The sequence below is a fragment of the Asparagus officinalis genome, chromosome 1 (assembly GCF_001876935.1).
Source record: "Asparagus officinalis chromosome 1, Aspof.V1, whole genome shotgun sequence".
Classification (NCBI taxonomy): Eukaryota; Viridiplantae; Streptophyta; class Magnoliopsida; order Asparagales; family Asparagaceae; genus Asparagus; species Asparagus officinalis.
The window spans coordinates 120,958,045-120,973,295 of NC_033794.1; the positions used below are offsets into that span (position 1 = coordinate 120,958,045).

General features: G+C 39.6%; 1 protein-coding gene across 1 annotated transcript; it reads right to left on the minus strand.

Annotated features, from left to right (window-relative positions):
• Positions 6,153–9,596, minus strand: LOC109844260 (F-box protein At5g03100-like). The gene is made up of 4 exons (XM_020413229.1): positions 8,754–9,596; positions 6,769–6,927; positions 6,558–6,647; positions 6,153–6,431 (listed from the first exon to the last, which is right to left on the minus strand). The coding sequence occupies exons 1-4, from the start codon at positions 9,588–9,590 to the stop codon at positions 6,402–6,404; spliced, it is 1,116 nt and encodes a 371-aa protein (XP_020268818.1). The 5' UTR covers positions 9,591–9,596; the 3' UTR covers positions 6,153–6,401.

The window sequence follows — 15,251 nt, forward strand, 5'->3', positions numbered from 1 at the left end:
TAATTGTATTATTCCTGTAGCATTTATTACATTGAAGGAAGTTGGTGTTACGAGAGCTCTAGCTTGCTTTGTAATTTCTTGTGGTTAAATAAGAAATTATTTGTGTGGTTCCCGTGGACGTAGACAAGTTTGCCGAACCACGTATATCTGTTGTCCCGCCTCATTTACTTACTGTTCATCTGTGTAGTTGTTTATTTCTTGTGTTTGCTTAGTTTGAGTTTGACATAAACTTAAACTAGGATTATTTTCTCTTGGGATTAATTAGCTTCCGCGGTGGTACGAGCGCCTCGCGCTCCCAACAATTAGTATCAGAGCCCTTATTCAGATTGGCAGTGGTTGAGCTACTGATCTGAGGTGGTGCTTGGTTATTATTGAAATTCCTAAGAGAGGCGGATTTATTAATACAAGTGGAGAATGACGTCTACAAGTAAAACAATTAAAGTGAGAAAGTATGAGATCGAGAAATTCAATGGGAAGAATGATTTTTTCTATTGGAGGATGCAGATGAAAAATTCGCTGATTTCGCAGAAATTGCATAAGGCTTTGGCGGGAAAAGAGAAGAAGCACAAGGATATGTCTGATGAGGATTAGCAGGAGCTGGATCTGGAAGCACGGACGTCGATTATCTTTTGCCTTGAAAGGGATGTTGCTTTCTTGGTGGACGGGGAGAAAATGGCTGCGGGCGTGTGATTAAAGTTAGAGAGCACCTTCATGACGAAGAGTCTAACAAACCGGATCTATTTAAAATCCATATTGTACACTTGCAAGATGGAGGAAGGCTTGTCAATCCGGGAGCACATCAACAAGTTCGATAGGATCTTATCGGATTTGAAAGACATTGAGGTGACAGTGGAAGACGAGGATCATGCTCTTCTACTACTTTTATCTCTACCGAAGTCTTATGAGAATCTGGTTTAAACACTGATGCTTGTGGGTGATAGTTTATTGATGGATGAGACTAGAACGACGCTTCTAACGGATGATATTTGAAAAATTACAACTAGTGATATGCCCACTGGTGGTAACAAAGAACAAGCACAGGGGTTCTTTGCCAGAGGAAGAGGCACTGAGCGAGGAAAAGGCAAGGGAGGAAAGTCTAAATCAAAATCAAGACCTCTTGCGCAAAGACCGTGTTTCAAATACGATGAGCTAGGGCATTTCAAAGTCAATTATCCTAATAAGAGAATAGGTGGGAAGAAGAACAACAACAAGACTGAAAGACGAGAAGGAAAGGAAGAGGCGAGCTATGCTTCAGAGGATGGGAGCGATAAGGACTGTTATGTCGTCACGGGTGGCGAGGATACCTCCGGGAAGTGGATTCTTGATTCTGGTTGCTCTTACCACATGTGTCCAAACAGGAAGTGGTTTACTACCTACAGGAGCATTGATGGTGGAACCGTATTGATGGGGAACAACCATGCTTGTAAAACGATGGGGCTAGGCGATATCAAGATCAAGATGCATGATGGAGTGGTTCGAATCTTAACGGATGTAAGGCACGTTCCCGACTTGCGGAAGAATCTCATTTCAGTTGGTGCTTTGGACTCCGGGGGTTGCAAGATTGTAACAGAGAACGGAGTGAAGAGGGTTGTTCGAGGTTCCCTAACAGTGATGAAGGGTGTTCGTCACGGTAATCTATATACTCTCTTGGGTACGACGGTGACGGGAGATGCAGCGGTTGGAACTGATGGAAGTGGTGGAGACTCATGTGAGCACACATGGTTACGACATAGGCGGCTTGGGCACATGTCAGAGAAGGGTCAGGATTTGCTTGGTAAGGAGGGCTTGCTGAAGAATCTGAAGAAACCTTGCATGGATTTTTGTGAGGATTGTGTGTATGGAAAGGCGCACAAGATTTAATTTCTGAGAAGCAATCACAAGAGCAGAGGGATACTAGATTATGTGCACACAGATGTTTGGGGTCCGGCTTCGACAACTTCTAAGGGTGGTTCCAGATATTTTGTCTCATTCATAGATGATCATTTGAGGTATGCTTGGGTGTATTTCTTGAAGCATAAGAATGAGGTATTTGAGACATTCAAGAAGTGGAAGGCGATGGTTGAGAATAGGACGGACAAGAAATTGAAGATACTGAGATCTGATAACGGTACAGAGTATACAGACGGTGCTTTCAAGGAGTTTTGTGATCAGGAGGGGATTGCCAGACACTGGTCAGTTAGGTCTACACCACAGCAAAATGGGGTCGTGGAGAGACTGAACCGAACACTGCGGGAGAAAACAGTGAGTATGCGATCTTATGCTGGTTTGGGCAAAGAATGGTGGACAGAGTCGATTGCTACAGCTTGCTATATAGTGAATCGATCTCCACATTCGACATTAGACGGTGATACACCCTATCGGGTGTGGTTAGGGGAGCATGCAGATTATGAGAGTCTCCGAATCTTCGGGTGTACCGCCTACTATCACGTCAACGAAGGAAAGCTTGACGCAAGAGCCAAGAAGGCAATTTTCTTGGGGTATGCAAAGAGTGTAAAAGGCTATCGCTTTTGGTGTACAGAAGATTCAAAATTCGTGATCAGCAGAGACGTTACCTTTGATGAGAAGTCCATGATTGCTAGGGTGCCCAAGGATGATGATGTTGAGACTGTTGGGAATTCTAAGTCCCAGGTTATTGATATAGAACCTAAAGACCAACAAGGTTCTAGTCATGTTCAAGTGGGAAATCAGGTTGATGATGAGCTTGAGCAGGAGGAGGTTTAGCAGGAGAACACACAGGCACTGCAACAGCAGCAGCTCGAGGATAGCTTGGCTTTCACTAGGCCAAGGCGAGCATACAAGTACAGAAGCTGGGGGCTGATCAACCCCTAAAGCACTATAAGCAGGTTAATTTGGTTGAGTACGCACTCTCAGTGGAGGAAGATGAGCCGGTCTCCTTCAAAGAAGCTATTCGGGATAGAGATAGCGAGAGTTGGTTGGCTGCGATGGAGGAGGAGATGGAATCTCTCCGGAAGAACCAAACATAGGAGGTGGTCCCATTGCCCATAGGAAAGAAAGCTATAGGTTGTAAGTGACTGTATAAAAGAAAGGAACATCCTTCAGAGTTCGGTGGTACGAGGAATAAGGCAAGACTAGTGGCTAAGGGGTTTGCACAAAGAGAGGGTGTGGATTATAATGAGATATTTTCTTCGGTGGTGAAACACACTTCTATTCGGATGCTATTGAGTATTGTTACTCATGGTGATCTTGAGCTGGAACAACTCGACGTCAAAACAGACTTCTTGCACAGAGACTTGGATGAAGAGATCTATATGCATCAACCTGAGGGCTACAAGGTTGAGGATAAGGAGCATCATATATGTCGCTTGAGGAAGTCACTTTATGGATTGAAGCAATCTCCTCGATAGTGGTACAAGCGATTTGACTCCTTCATGCTAAAGCATGGGTTCTCCAGAAGCGAGTATGATTGTTGCGTCTATATTCGAAAGCTTCATGGAGGTGATCATATCTATCTACTTTTGTATGTGGATGACATGCTTATTGCTTCGAGAAGTAAGGTGGAGATAGATAAGTTAAAATCTCAACTTGGTAAAGAGTTCGAGATGAAGGACATGAGTGCTGCTAAGAAAATACTAGGTATGGAGATTAGAAGAGAGCGGGCAAATCGGCGATTGTTCTTGAGTCAGAAGGGCTACATAGAGAGGGTGATCGCGAGGTTCGGAATGCAAAGTGCTAAGTCAGTGGTGACTCCATTGGCTCCACACTTCAGGCTTTCAGATAAACAATCTCACACTACAGTGAAAGATAAGGCACACATGTAGCGTGTTCCTTATACTAGTGCAGTTAGCAGTTTGATGTACACCATGGTGTGTACACGCCCAGATATTTCACAAGCGGTTAGTGTGGTCAGCAGATTCATGGTGAATCCGGAAAAGGCGCATTGGGAAGCTGTGAAGTGGGTCCTGAGGTACTTGAAGGGTACCGCGGATACAGGTCTATGTTTTGGTGGAGAGACATGTCAGATTGATGGATTTGTGGACTCAGATTATGCGGGCGATCTAGACAGACGACGATCTACTACTGGTTATGTATTCAGTATACATGGTGCTCCAGTTAGGTTGCGATCGATGTTACAGGTTATAGTGGCACTTTCTACTACAGAGGCTAAGTACATGGCCATGACAGAGGGAGTGAAGGAAACATTATGGTCGTGGGGTCTGTTAGACAATTTGGGGATTGAGCAGGATAGTGTGAACTTGTGGTGCGATAGTCATAGTGCAATTCATTTGGCTAAGAATCAAGTTCATCATGCTCGTACCAAGCATATCGACGTCCGGTATCATTTTATGCGGGATGTCATAGAGGAAGGTGATATTTCTCTCATGAAGGTGCACACGAATGAGAATCCAGCAGACAAGGTGATATTTCTCTCATGAAGGTGCACACGAATGAGAATCCAGCAGACATGTTAACCAAGGTGGTGACAAGTAGCAAGTTTCAGCATTGTGGTGCACACGAATGAGAATCCAGCAGACATGTTAACCAAGGTGGTGACAAGTAGCAAGTTTCAGCATTGTTTGGACTTGCTTCATATCAGCCCGTGTTGATCTGCCCAAGAGGGCAATTGCAGAATTACGATTAGCTTGATCCCGATAGAGGGTACGTAGGCAGCCGCAGTATAGTGGCGCAACTGGTGTGGTGTTCTCGGTGTTCTTCTGGTGGTCGTCCAAAATTTGAGGTTTATCAAATGATGGACGAGGTGGAGAATTGAAGAGAACTGACCTCGACGGGCTGGCGAGGGTTTGAAGGCGTCGGAGCTCGCCTGTGGAGGTCGCCTGCGGGCGTGTTTGGCGAGGGCTTGAAGGCGAGATCGAGGTCGCCTGCTCGCGTGCGTAGAAGCTCGCCTGTTGGAATGTCGCCTGAAGCCCTTGATTTTGCCTGTTTGAGTGTGAGCGGGCGTTGGGATTTCGCCTGCGTGGGTGGAAGCCAGCTGGAGCTTGCTGGCGCCTGAACTACCCTAGGGTTTCCCTATAAAAGGGAGACCATGTTCTCGAGCTGGGGTTGAGTCCATCTTCAGCGAATTTCAACAGAGAGGAAATTCTCTCTGTGGCGGCGCTTTAACTCCAGCGAAAAATTCTCAGGAGTAATTGAGAATCAATTTTTGGTCAAGAAAAATTGTATTATTCCTGTAGCATTTACTACAGTGAAGAAAGTTGGTGTTATGAGAGCTCTAGCTTGAGATTCTTACTTTTATAAGCTTTGTAATTTCTTGTGGTTAAATAAGAAATTATTTGTGTAGCTCCCGTGGACATAGGCAAGTTTGCCGAACCACGTATATTTGTTGTCCCGCCTCATTTACTTACTGTTCATCTGTGTAGTTGTTTATTGCTTGTGTTTTCTTAGTTTGAGTTTGGCATAAACTTAAACTAGGATTGTTTTCTCTTGGGAATTAATTAGCTTCCGCGGCGGTACGAGCGCCTCGCGCTCCCAACAATTTGTATGATTGACCCAAAAAAAAATCACCCTAAGATTTTAAAAGTAACACTCTGTTTACTCTCCTTTAACTTTTACAAATTTAACTTGGATATAAAATCTAATGTCATAGAATTTCACAACCACTGTCACCTTCATATAAAATAAATTTGAAAACTGATGATCATATTCTAGAATTGATGGTTACTATACTTGGAATTTAATATGAAATGACGTAGAGTGTCACTTTTAAAATCTTAGACAAATTTATGTTAATCATGTAAATCCTAGAAGTTTGCTATATATAGTGTTTTTTGGCAGTTGACTGTAGCAGTTGCAGTTTCCATAAAGCATGTACATTGCTATTTTCAGACAATATTGAAAATTTCAGCATTGTATGCCATCACTAATCTCTCAAAATGCGTTGCAACCCTTGATTAAAATCCAACATCAAGCAAAAATAAATCTTTCCCTTCCGCTGAATAATTTTTAAGAATTTCCTCATAAATAAATTTAAATGCAATGTCCTTAGATACCCTAGTTTCTTCACAAAATATTACTCCCTCTGTCGCTGGAACAAGGAGGAGAGGGGCTGAACACAAGTGTAACAAGGATTAAGGTCTCTCTCAAAGGAGCCCACCAAATAATAGAGAACAATTAATAGAGAAGGAGAAAACTCACTTCGCCAAAAGATTAATTTATTCATTCAAGCTATAAAACTAATCTTCATAGTTCCAACAGAAGGAATACATAAAAAGAGATGCTAAGAGCTAGCAATACACCGCACTGTCAAATTTGCTAAAATCCTACCGAATTATATATTAAGGAAAGCACATTAAGTCTAGTGTCTAAAATTTTAACAACCAGGTGATTTATAATCTTCTAGAGAACGCTACATTTGAAAAAAGGCAGAGTGGTCAGGCTCGCTTTGTTAGCTCGGGTCTGATCCATTGCCTTGGATCTACTTGGTATCACCATCCTCCCAGTTCATGTGGTTTTCCCTACAAAACAGTAACTTTTTACGGTTAATTAATTTTTTATTAATGGTAATACCGAGAAGATCTACTCGAGACATGTTAATTTAAGACATAAAAAAGTTGAAAATTAAACTTTAGAAAGTAACATACCTCAACTGTAACGTTGGCTGGGTGAGCTTGGGTTTGATCAGTTGGCTTGCGTCTGTTAGGTATCATCAACTTTAGAGAATATGTTTTTACCTGGGAAAATTGATAACTATTGCAATTAATTGTTTTATTAATGATAATCTAAACAAGATCTTCGCGATACATGTCAGTGAAAGAGATGAAAAAGTTGGAAATAACTTTAGGAAGTGACTACCTCAATTTTAAGTTCTCGTAACTCAGAGAAACTTTGGAGAAACGCAGTGAGAGCAGAAATTTGTCCTGGATCTTCTATACCTAGATCAGTTATGCGCAATTTCTTTAGCTTCGGAAAAATAGAGGCGAACTCCAAAGGCGTGAAGCGCGAGGGTAAGCACTAGAAGAAACAAGAAAAATATCGTAAATAAATGTTCGATTTGACCAGAAGTAAAAATTTCAAAGGTTTTTGAACCAAGAAAATGAAAATATAAGAAGCAATTTCTATCCTCATAGTAAACCATATCAATCACCGCCACATATGAGTTGGAAGCAAGTATTGCTTTAGAGATAGCATCAAATGTTGGCTCAAAATTTTAGCAGAAGTCTTTCTAATTTGGAGGGAAATGATAAATTTCACAATCATCCTAAATGCAATAGAAATAAAATTTACTCATTTGTGCATTGCAGATGGCTTGATGTTGTTCTGTAGAGAGGATTTTGATTCTGTTGAGCGATTGTTTCTTAAATTCTCTCATTTCTCTCAAGCATCTAGCCTTTGTGTTAATGTTTCTAAAAGCCAAGCTTTCTTTGGAGGTGTTCCTATTAGTACTAGGCATCATATTATTCATTTACTTCAATTTGTAGAGGGGGTCTTATACCTGTGAAATATCTTGGCATCCCTTTATTATCCAAGGGTCCTACCTCTATTAACCGTGGGGTTTTGATTGAGAGGATTATGGCTAGAATCAAGTGCTGGACTGCTAGATTCCTCACTTATGCTAGCAGATTACAACTAATCAAGTCAGTTATTTACAGCATCCATGCCCATTGGGGTAGCATCTTCCTCTTGCCAAAAAAAGTGATCCATTCGTATATAGCTTTCCTATGGACAGCTCTATACAATAATATGTAGATAATAATATGTACTTTTCTCAAAATGATGAGAATCTGAGGTTATATGGTTCTTTGATTCTGTAGTAATATACAGCCCTCTTGATTCCCTACTAACTGGCTTCATTGGAAAGTTTTTGTAGGATAAAAACATATGTGGATGACTATTAGCAATAAGATACAGTTTAAGTTATAAAAGGCATGTACCACTAAGTAACAAGAATTAATAAGAGAGTTCTCTACTTTCTGAAGACTTGCTCTGGAGGTGGCGCAACTGGATTATTTAGAGAAGTAGAGGAATTAGGGTAAAGCTAAGTATGTAGTATTAAGTATCATTTTAGCTTTCTTTTTCCTTTAAAAAAAAAAAAAAATCTGGTGGTGCATTAGACACTAGAGACGAGACAAAAAGAACGATCCACATGCCCAAATGAAAAAAAGAGTGGAGGGTAAATAAGTGGCATGCAGTATTTAGTGTTTCCATAAGTTCATAAAATTTCCTATAACATTTAGCTTTCTCAACTATTCTATATATATACCTTTCGTTGCTTAGACCGCACCAGTATTAGAGGGAGATTTAAAGGACTTCTCCCATCCCAATCTCGAAGACAACTATATATGATTAAAATCAAGTTTGAAGAATGATCTTGGTCGTTACTTTGTATGTCAGGAGCAACAAGACTTAGACCTCAAATGAGCCAGGTTCCAGAGAAATGAATGAACAAACAACTAGATTCTTGTTTATAAAAAATCATATTTATATTAATAAGAGTATCACACGAGGTATAAAGATTACTAAATGTGTTTCTTGTTTTGCATAATTTCCAATTTACCATCAATGTCTTTTTATCATCAAAACGAGATAATTTTAGAGAAATCCTTTTTCCAATTATCTAAATAGGGTTTGAGCCCTTCTCTTCCCCCGCGTCACGCGAGGGGGCTAAATGTTTATCTCGCTAACAACTATATAAGCATCAAAGTTATAAAAATTGTACCTGAACCACTATATAAGCATCAAAAGTTATAAAAATTGATCAAAGAAAATTGTACCTGAACCACCATATAAACATCAAAGTTATAAAAATTGATCAAAGAAAAACGGGGACGTTCACGTACCTGAACCACTTCACCATCCAGTTGAAGCCGCTCAGAGTTCCTAATCCCAGCAAGAAGTTCTTTCAGTGACCGCAATGAGTCGCTGTCGGTAGGCAGCCCACTCCTCTCAATACAGATCCTCGACGTCCTGAGCATCGGAGCTGAAACCCGAAGCCTCCTTAATTTACAAGAAAGTATGTCCAATTTCAACTTTCTCAGATTCGGAGTCTCAATATCCATATCACACGTTCGTGACGCCGTTGCCCACACAAAGCACTCCAGCCTCTGATGGTTGACTACGAGTTGTCTCAACACACAAAATCCTATCTTCAGTGAACTCAGATTCTCGCATGCCGATATTATCTCTCTAATGGCTGTATCGCTTGTTTCAATACCGCGAAGGTCTAGATGTCTGAGGCTAGTGCAAGAAACAAGAAGTGGAGAAATGTCACGCGGGAAAATGCAATACCGAAGTTTGAGTTTTGTCAAGGACTTTGAACTCAGTAGACGTTGCAGCACTACGTGGCTCACATGGACCAGCGTCAGGCTCACGTTGGTAACCCTCATCCTGGCTAGGTTGCCGGCCCAACGGTCCGTTACGGGCTTGGGGGCAAATGAGGAGAGCGATATTCTGAACTTGAGGATGTTGACTTGAGGGTGTGATAGGACTGCGTCTATGCATTGGATTTGTTTGGTTAAGTCGTCGTGACGTCGGCCACTGATGTAGAAATCTGTGATGTGGACCCACAGATTGCGCCATCGGCGAGAGAGGATGCTGGTTCTGGCGGCTTCGGTGAAGGGGAGGAGGGAGAGGATGATGGAGATGAGGTGGTCTGGGAGGAGGCTGAAGGGATCCATCCTTAAATAAAATAGGAAAAGTGTTTCCTGGGGTTTACAGAGGGATGACGAACGATATTTATGAGTATGAGGTTTTAGATAATGCGGTTGGATTTTCGGTTTATTGCTTCGGGAAATAAATCTGTGTTTGTTGCGGATTTTTCGATCAAAGATAGGATCAGATTATATGTATTTTTTGGGTAATAAATTTTTTGATTTGGATGAGATTTTTGAGACAGATTCTTATCTCATGTCATTTTCAATTATTTGGAAAAGGATTTATATTTGACAAGCTTGCACGTATGCGCAGATATAACTCCTTCTAATCCCCTTTGGAATAACGCGTGCGTGTGTGTTCACGGTACTAATAAGGAGGCCTTTCTTTTTCTATGTGCTCTATTTTTTTTACAACAATATCAACTTTGCATTTTCATTTTTAATTTCTTTCTCCATTAACTTTTGCTTTGGTTTGTAAATCCTCGGCTCAATTTGTGAACAATGACATGATTTCTGCTAGACACTTTTAAATGTTCTGTTGTGCGCAACGGAGTCGATAATCAAATCCGAGATAGGAGCACAAATCAATAACCAAATAAGTACCACACATGCAAGACATCAAATTTACGTGGTTCTACAATGTGCCTACGTCCACGGGGTAAGGAGGGGATAGATCTCACTAACAGAGAGAGAGAGAGAGAGTGCAAATAGAGATTACAATCACTTAATAATCTCACAAACAAATCACTCTTGATTTTTACCTCTTCTCTCAAGCTCTCTCACAAAATTGCCCAAATAACAAACCTTTTTACCTCTTCTCTCAAGCTCTCTCACAAAATTGCCCAAATAACAAACCCTAATCACTCTCTTAATCTCACTCAAGCTCTCTCACAAAATTGCCCAAATAACAAACCCTAATCACTCTCTTAATCTCACTCAAGCTCTCAGAAGCTAATTGATTCTGATGATGATTTAAGTGAGAGGAGTGGGGGGTTTTATAGCTTCCATGCCCCCCTCTTGTCAACAATGGCGGGTCCCCTAAACTTCGGCCACCCCTCTCTCTTTGTCAACGAGCCACCGAAGCCCTCTCATTTTTTTGACTTCTTCATTTTGTTGGCTTGATTTTGTTGACAGCCACAATCTCCTTTCGGTGGCTACATGTTTATTTGACCCCAACAATCTCCACCTCAGTGAAGTTTTCCAATAAAACTGAGCCGACCCCGATATCAACCTTCCCACTTGTTGCGTCCAGCACGAAGTGGAATCAATCCACGACAACGGACTCAATCCACAACAAGTCGGGAATCCAAATGAGAATTCTAACAATATATCTCCACCGTGTCGATGTCAACTCATCAAACTGGCTGCATCAAATTGACTGCCTACGTATCCTCTTGCCCAAGGAATCAAGCCTCACGTAGTTCACCCAAATGGCCTCTAAAGGTCCTCAACAACGAAGAATATTTAACAACTCCAAACAATGACAAAATTTTACACTAGTGATAACTTTGGTTAACATATCTGTCGGATTGTCCTTTGTGTGGATCTTCTCCAATCTAACATCTCCATTATTCAAGACGTCTCGAACAAAGTGGAATCTGACATCAATGTGCTTTGTTAGTGCACGGGGAGTTGAGGTGGTTAGACCAATACCCCGAAATGCTCCCAGCATAGGAGCCCTGGTTCTTTGCCAAATAGATAGCTGACATGCTATCATAATTTACCCTGATGGTATCCTGTACGTGTAATCCCTAAGTCTTCCAATAATTCCTACAACCACAAATCCTCCTTCATAGCTTCAGTCAATGTCATATACTCCGCCTCCGTAGTGGAGAGAGCCACTATAGACTAAAGTGTATATCTCTAACATACTGGTACTCCTGCTAGTGTAAACACATATCCAGTAGTAGACCGACGCTTGTCAAGATCCCAAACATAATCCGAATCCACATATCCAACACAATCCTGTCCATTTCTCTCATTCTTCTCAAACACCAAACCAACATCCACGGTACCTTTGATATACCGTAGGATCCACTTTACAGCCTCCCAATGACCCTTCCCAAGGTCGTGCATGTACCTAGACACCATGCTCATGACCTGTGATAAATCTAGCCTTGTACACACCATCATATACATCAAGCTACCCACCGTATTGGCATATGGAACTTTGGACATGTACTCACGATCCTCAACTGAAACATGTGATATTTTAGCTCTAAGTTTAAAGTGGAGAGCTAATGGAGTACTCACCGCCTTGACATTGCCATCAAAACTGAATTTCTTTAGCATCTTCTGCAAGTAGCTCCTCTGTGTCAACTTCAACCTCCCCTTCACCCCGTCTCTGTCAATCTTCATACCCAATATCTTCATAGCAGGAGCATATCGTCAATATATAACAACAAATAAACATACTCATCATTTTTGTAGCTTGTGTAAATAAACACACGGGTCATATGGGCTCCTCGTATACCCTTGACCTATTGGCCTTCTTGTTTTGATGATGTTTAACAAATAATTTACCACTAATGTTGTTTGCCTAGTATTTGTATTTTCTTATTTATTGTAGACAAACAATATGTTGGAGGATGGATAGAATCAAGCATTCACGATCATATCCAATGGAGGTTGACGGAATAGTGGAGTGAAGCTACACAATTCAAGTTAAAGATTCAAGTTCAAGCTTCATCCGCAAGTATACCAAGTCAAGCTTATTGAAGATCAAGATTGCTTGGGTAACATTTAGTTTAGGTGTTATATTATGTGTGTTGGTACTTTAAGCTCAATATAATATGCACACATATTTTATTGGTTTCTTTGTATATATATTTAGTTATATATATACATAAGTTAAGTTTTGGTTTCTATGTATATTTTACATGGTTTTGAGTTTTTAAGTTTTAATATGAAACAATTGAATACAATTGAATATACATTTCTTATTTCATACTTATTTGCATATATATGATTTCATCAATACCAATTTTATATAGTTTAATGAAATCATGTTTTAGTGCATTATATGTGTATTTTTTAATAAAATACTATATTTATTATTTATAGACTTCATAACAATAGTTTACATCTTTCTTTAAGTCTATAAAATTATTTTGTATTATTTCAAAATATGATTACGCTAAAATGTTAAAATTCATGTGTTCACTTTTCATGTTTTGGACTATTTTGTAAAATGATGATATTTTTTACTTAGGAGGTCCTTTCTAAAAACTAGTTTTTGTAGCATGTGTACTATCATGTCTACAATCATTTTCCAAAGTTTTATATTTTTTGGAATTTATTTGATATTTTTAAACATGGTTTTAAACTCAAAAAACTGTTTAAAACCTGTCAATTTCATATAACAGTTTGCGATCGACTGCCATGGTCGACCGTCCTTGAGTCCAGAGACTCAAAACTACTTTTGATGGCTCGCGGTTGACCGTGGCGATCGACCGGTTTCGCGGTCGACCACCACTGTCAACCGTCCGTTGTCCAGAGTCAAACCCTAGCCTTTTTGCTGCTCGCGGTCGACCGCGAGATTTTTACGGTCAACCGCCGAACTGACCGTTGGGTTCTAAGGGCTAGTTCCTCACTTTTTCTCTATGGGCTTTTTGGTCATTTCCTTTGGGGTTTTGGCTAAGATTTCGGGAGGCTATATATACCCCCTTTCTCTCATCTTTCAAGTACCCAAGAAGTTTTTAAACAAGAGTTTAACAAGGATTTAAATTTTATTTAAGTTTGGTTTTAAGTTTGTTTAAGGGTTTGGTTTGTGAAGAATTCCACAAGAGGAAGTGGAGATCAATTCATTGATATTTGAGCTTATTGGAGAAGTTTTCTAAACTCTATCTAGCTTTATATTTTGTATTGTTTGATTATCATTCTATTAAGCTAGTATTTTATATTGAGTTTAGTTGATTTGATTTCACTCATTGTTTACACACACCCACTTGAACTTATTGTATTTGCATACATCGTATATTTGGGTTGGTGAGAGTTGTAACAATTGAGTGTGAGCTTACATTGTATTCTCATCCATATTAGAGAACAATCATTTGTTGTATTGTGCTTATTGTGAGATTCACTTTGTAATACACTATTGTGCTTATTGTGAGATTCACTTTGTAATACACTTGTACACCGAGAGAAGTGTGTGGTGTAAGTCGAGAATCGTCCCAAGAGGAGTGGCGTCGGTTGACGAACCTAGGGAGAGGTTGTATCCGAGCACTTAAGGGAGACATGTCTAGGTCCAACACTTGAGAGGGTGTAGAGTGGGATTGCAAGAGTGTTGATTGTAAAGTTTTCGGTTAGCTAGAAAACTGAGTGTGAGGTGTAAACGTTATTCGGCTAAACGTAGAAAACCCGGTTGTGATAGTGGATTTCTCCCCGAGAGTGGGGAGTAGAGACGTAGGACGGAAGGTCCGAACTCCGTGATCATATTGTGTGTTTGCATTGTTTATTTACACTATCACTCTTATCTTATTTATATTTATTTCACCCTTGTGTTAGTTTATATATCCTTGCATATATTTCATTATATACCTCTTTGCTAGGATATATCTCTTTGTTCATATCACTTATCCTAGCTCACATATCTTGTTGTATTTTATACTTGCTAGGATAACTTGTTAATTAGTTTTAATTAGCATAAAATCGGATTAGATTAGCATAAGATCCTAGTCACCCTCCCCTCTAGGGTCTAACAATTGGTATCAGAGTTTGGTGCTTTTTGATTTAAAGACTAATCATCTTGAGTTAAAGGTCCAAGTTATCTTGTTATGCTAATCTAGTTATGATTGCATTTGTCTTGCTTGCATATATTCACATATATATCATGAATATAAATGTATTTCGTTTAGGCTATAATCCAAATATTGCTCCAAAATATAGAAATTTCCTTTATGCTCAATGGTGCTCTAAATTTAAAATATTTGTTGAATCTAGAAATATCAAATTATAGGAAGTTATTAATTGTGCTTATATTGTGTCCACATTGGAGAAATCCAAGTGGAGCAATCATGATAAGAAAATGTTTACAATGAACAAGTTAATGTTAGAACTCTTGCATAATGCTTTTGAACCATATATTTCTAACAAACTTGCTCATTTTTTATAGTGCTTACACGATATGGAAACTTTTTGAAGCACATCAAGGAGATTTGGAAGAGATTCGACGCGTTGTAGCGGAATCAACTTCAAGTTCTATTGGAGCATCACCATCATGCACACGACCACTAGGCGATAGCCCTAGTGTGGTAAGTGATTCGGAATCCGATGATGATCTATCTATTAATAAACTCGCTTGTGCATATGATAGATTAGCGCATGCCTACAAAAAATTACAAAATGATTTTATTGATTTAAAAAGCAAGCATGTTAATTTGAAATCTGATCATGAGTTGTTAGGTTACAAATTTGATATCATTGCTAAAGAGAATGTTACACTTAAAGAAAATAATGATATATTGAATTTGGAAAATAAAAATTTGAGCTCATTTATTGCTAGTTTAACTCATGCAAATAAAGATGCCATGCTAGAAGTAGAATGCATTAGAAATGAATTTGATAACCATACATGCTCTACTTCTATTATCAATGATGTCGTGCCTAATGTTGAGTTGAATCTTGTCAAAAATCGCATATCATCTTTAGATTCAACATTAACTTCTTGCACTGATAATCATAAGA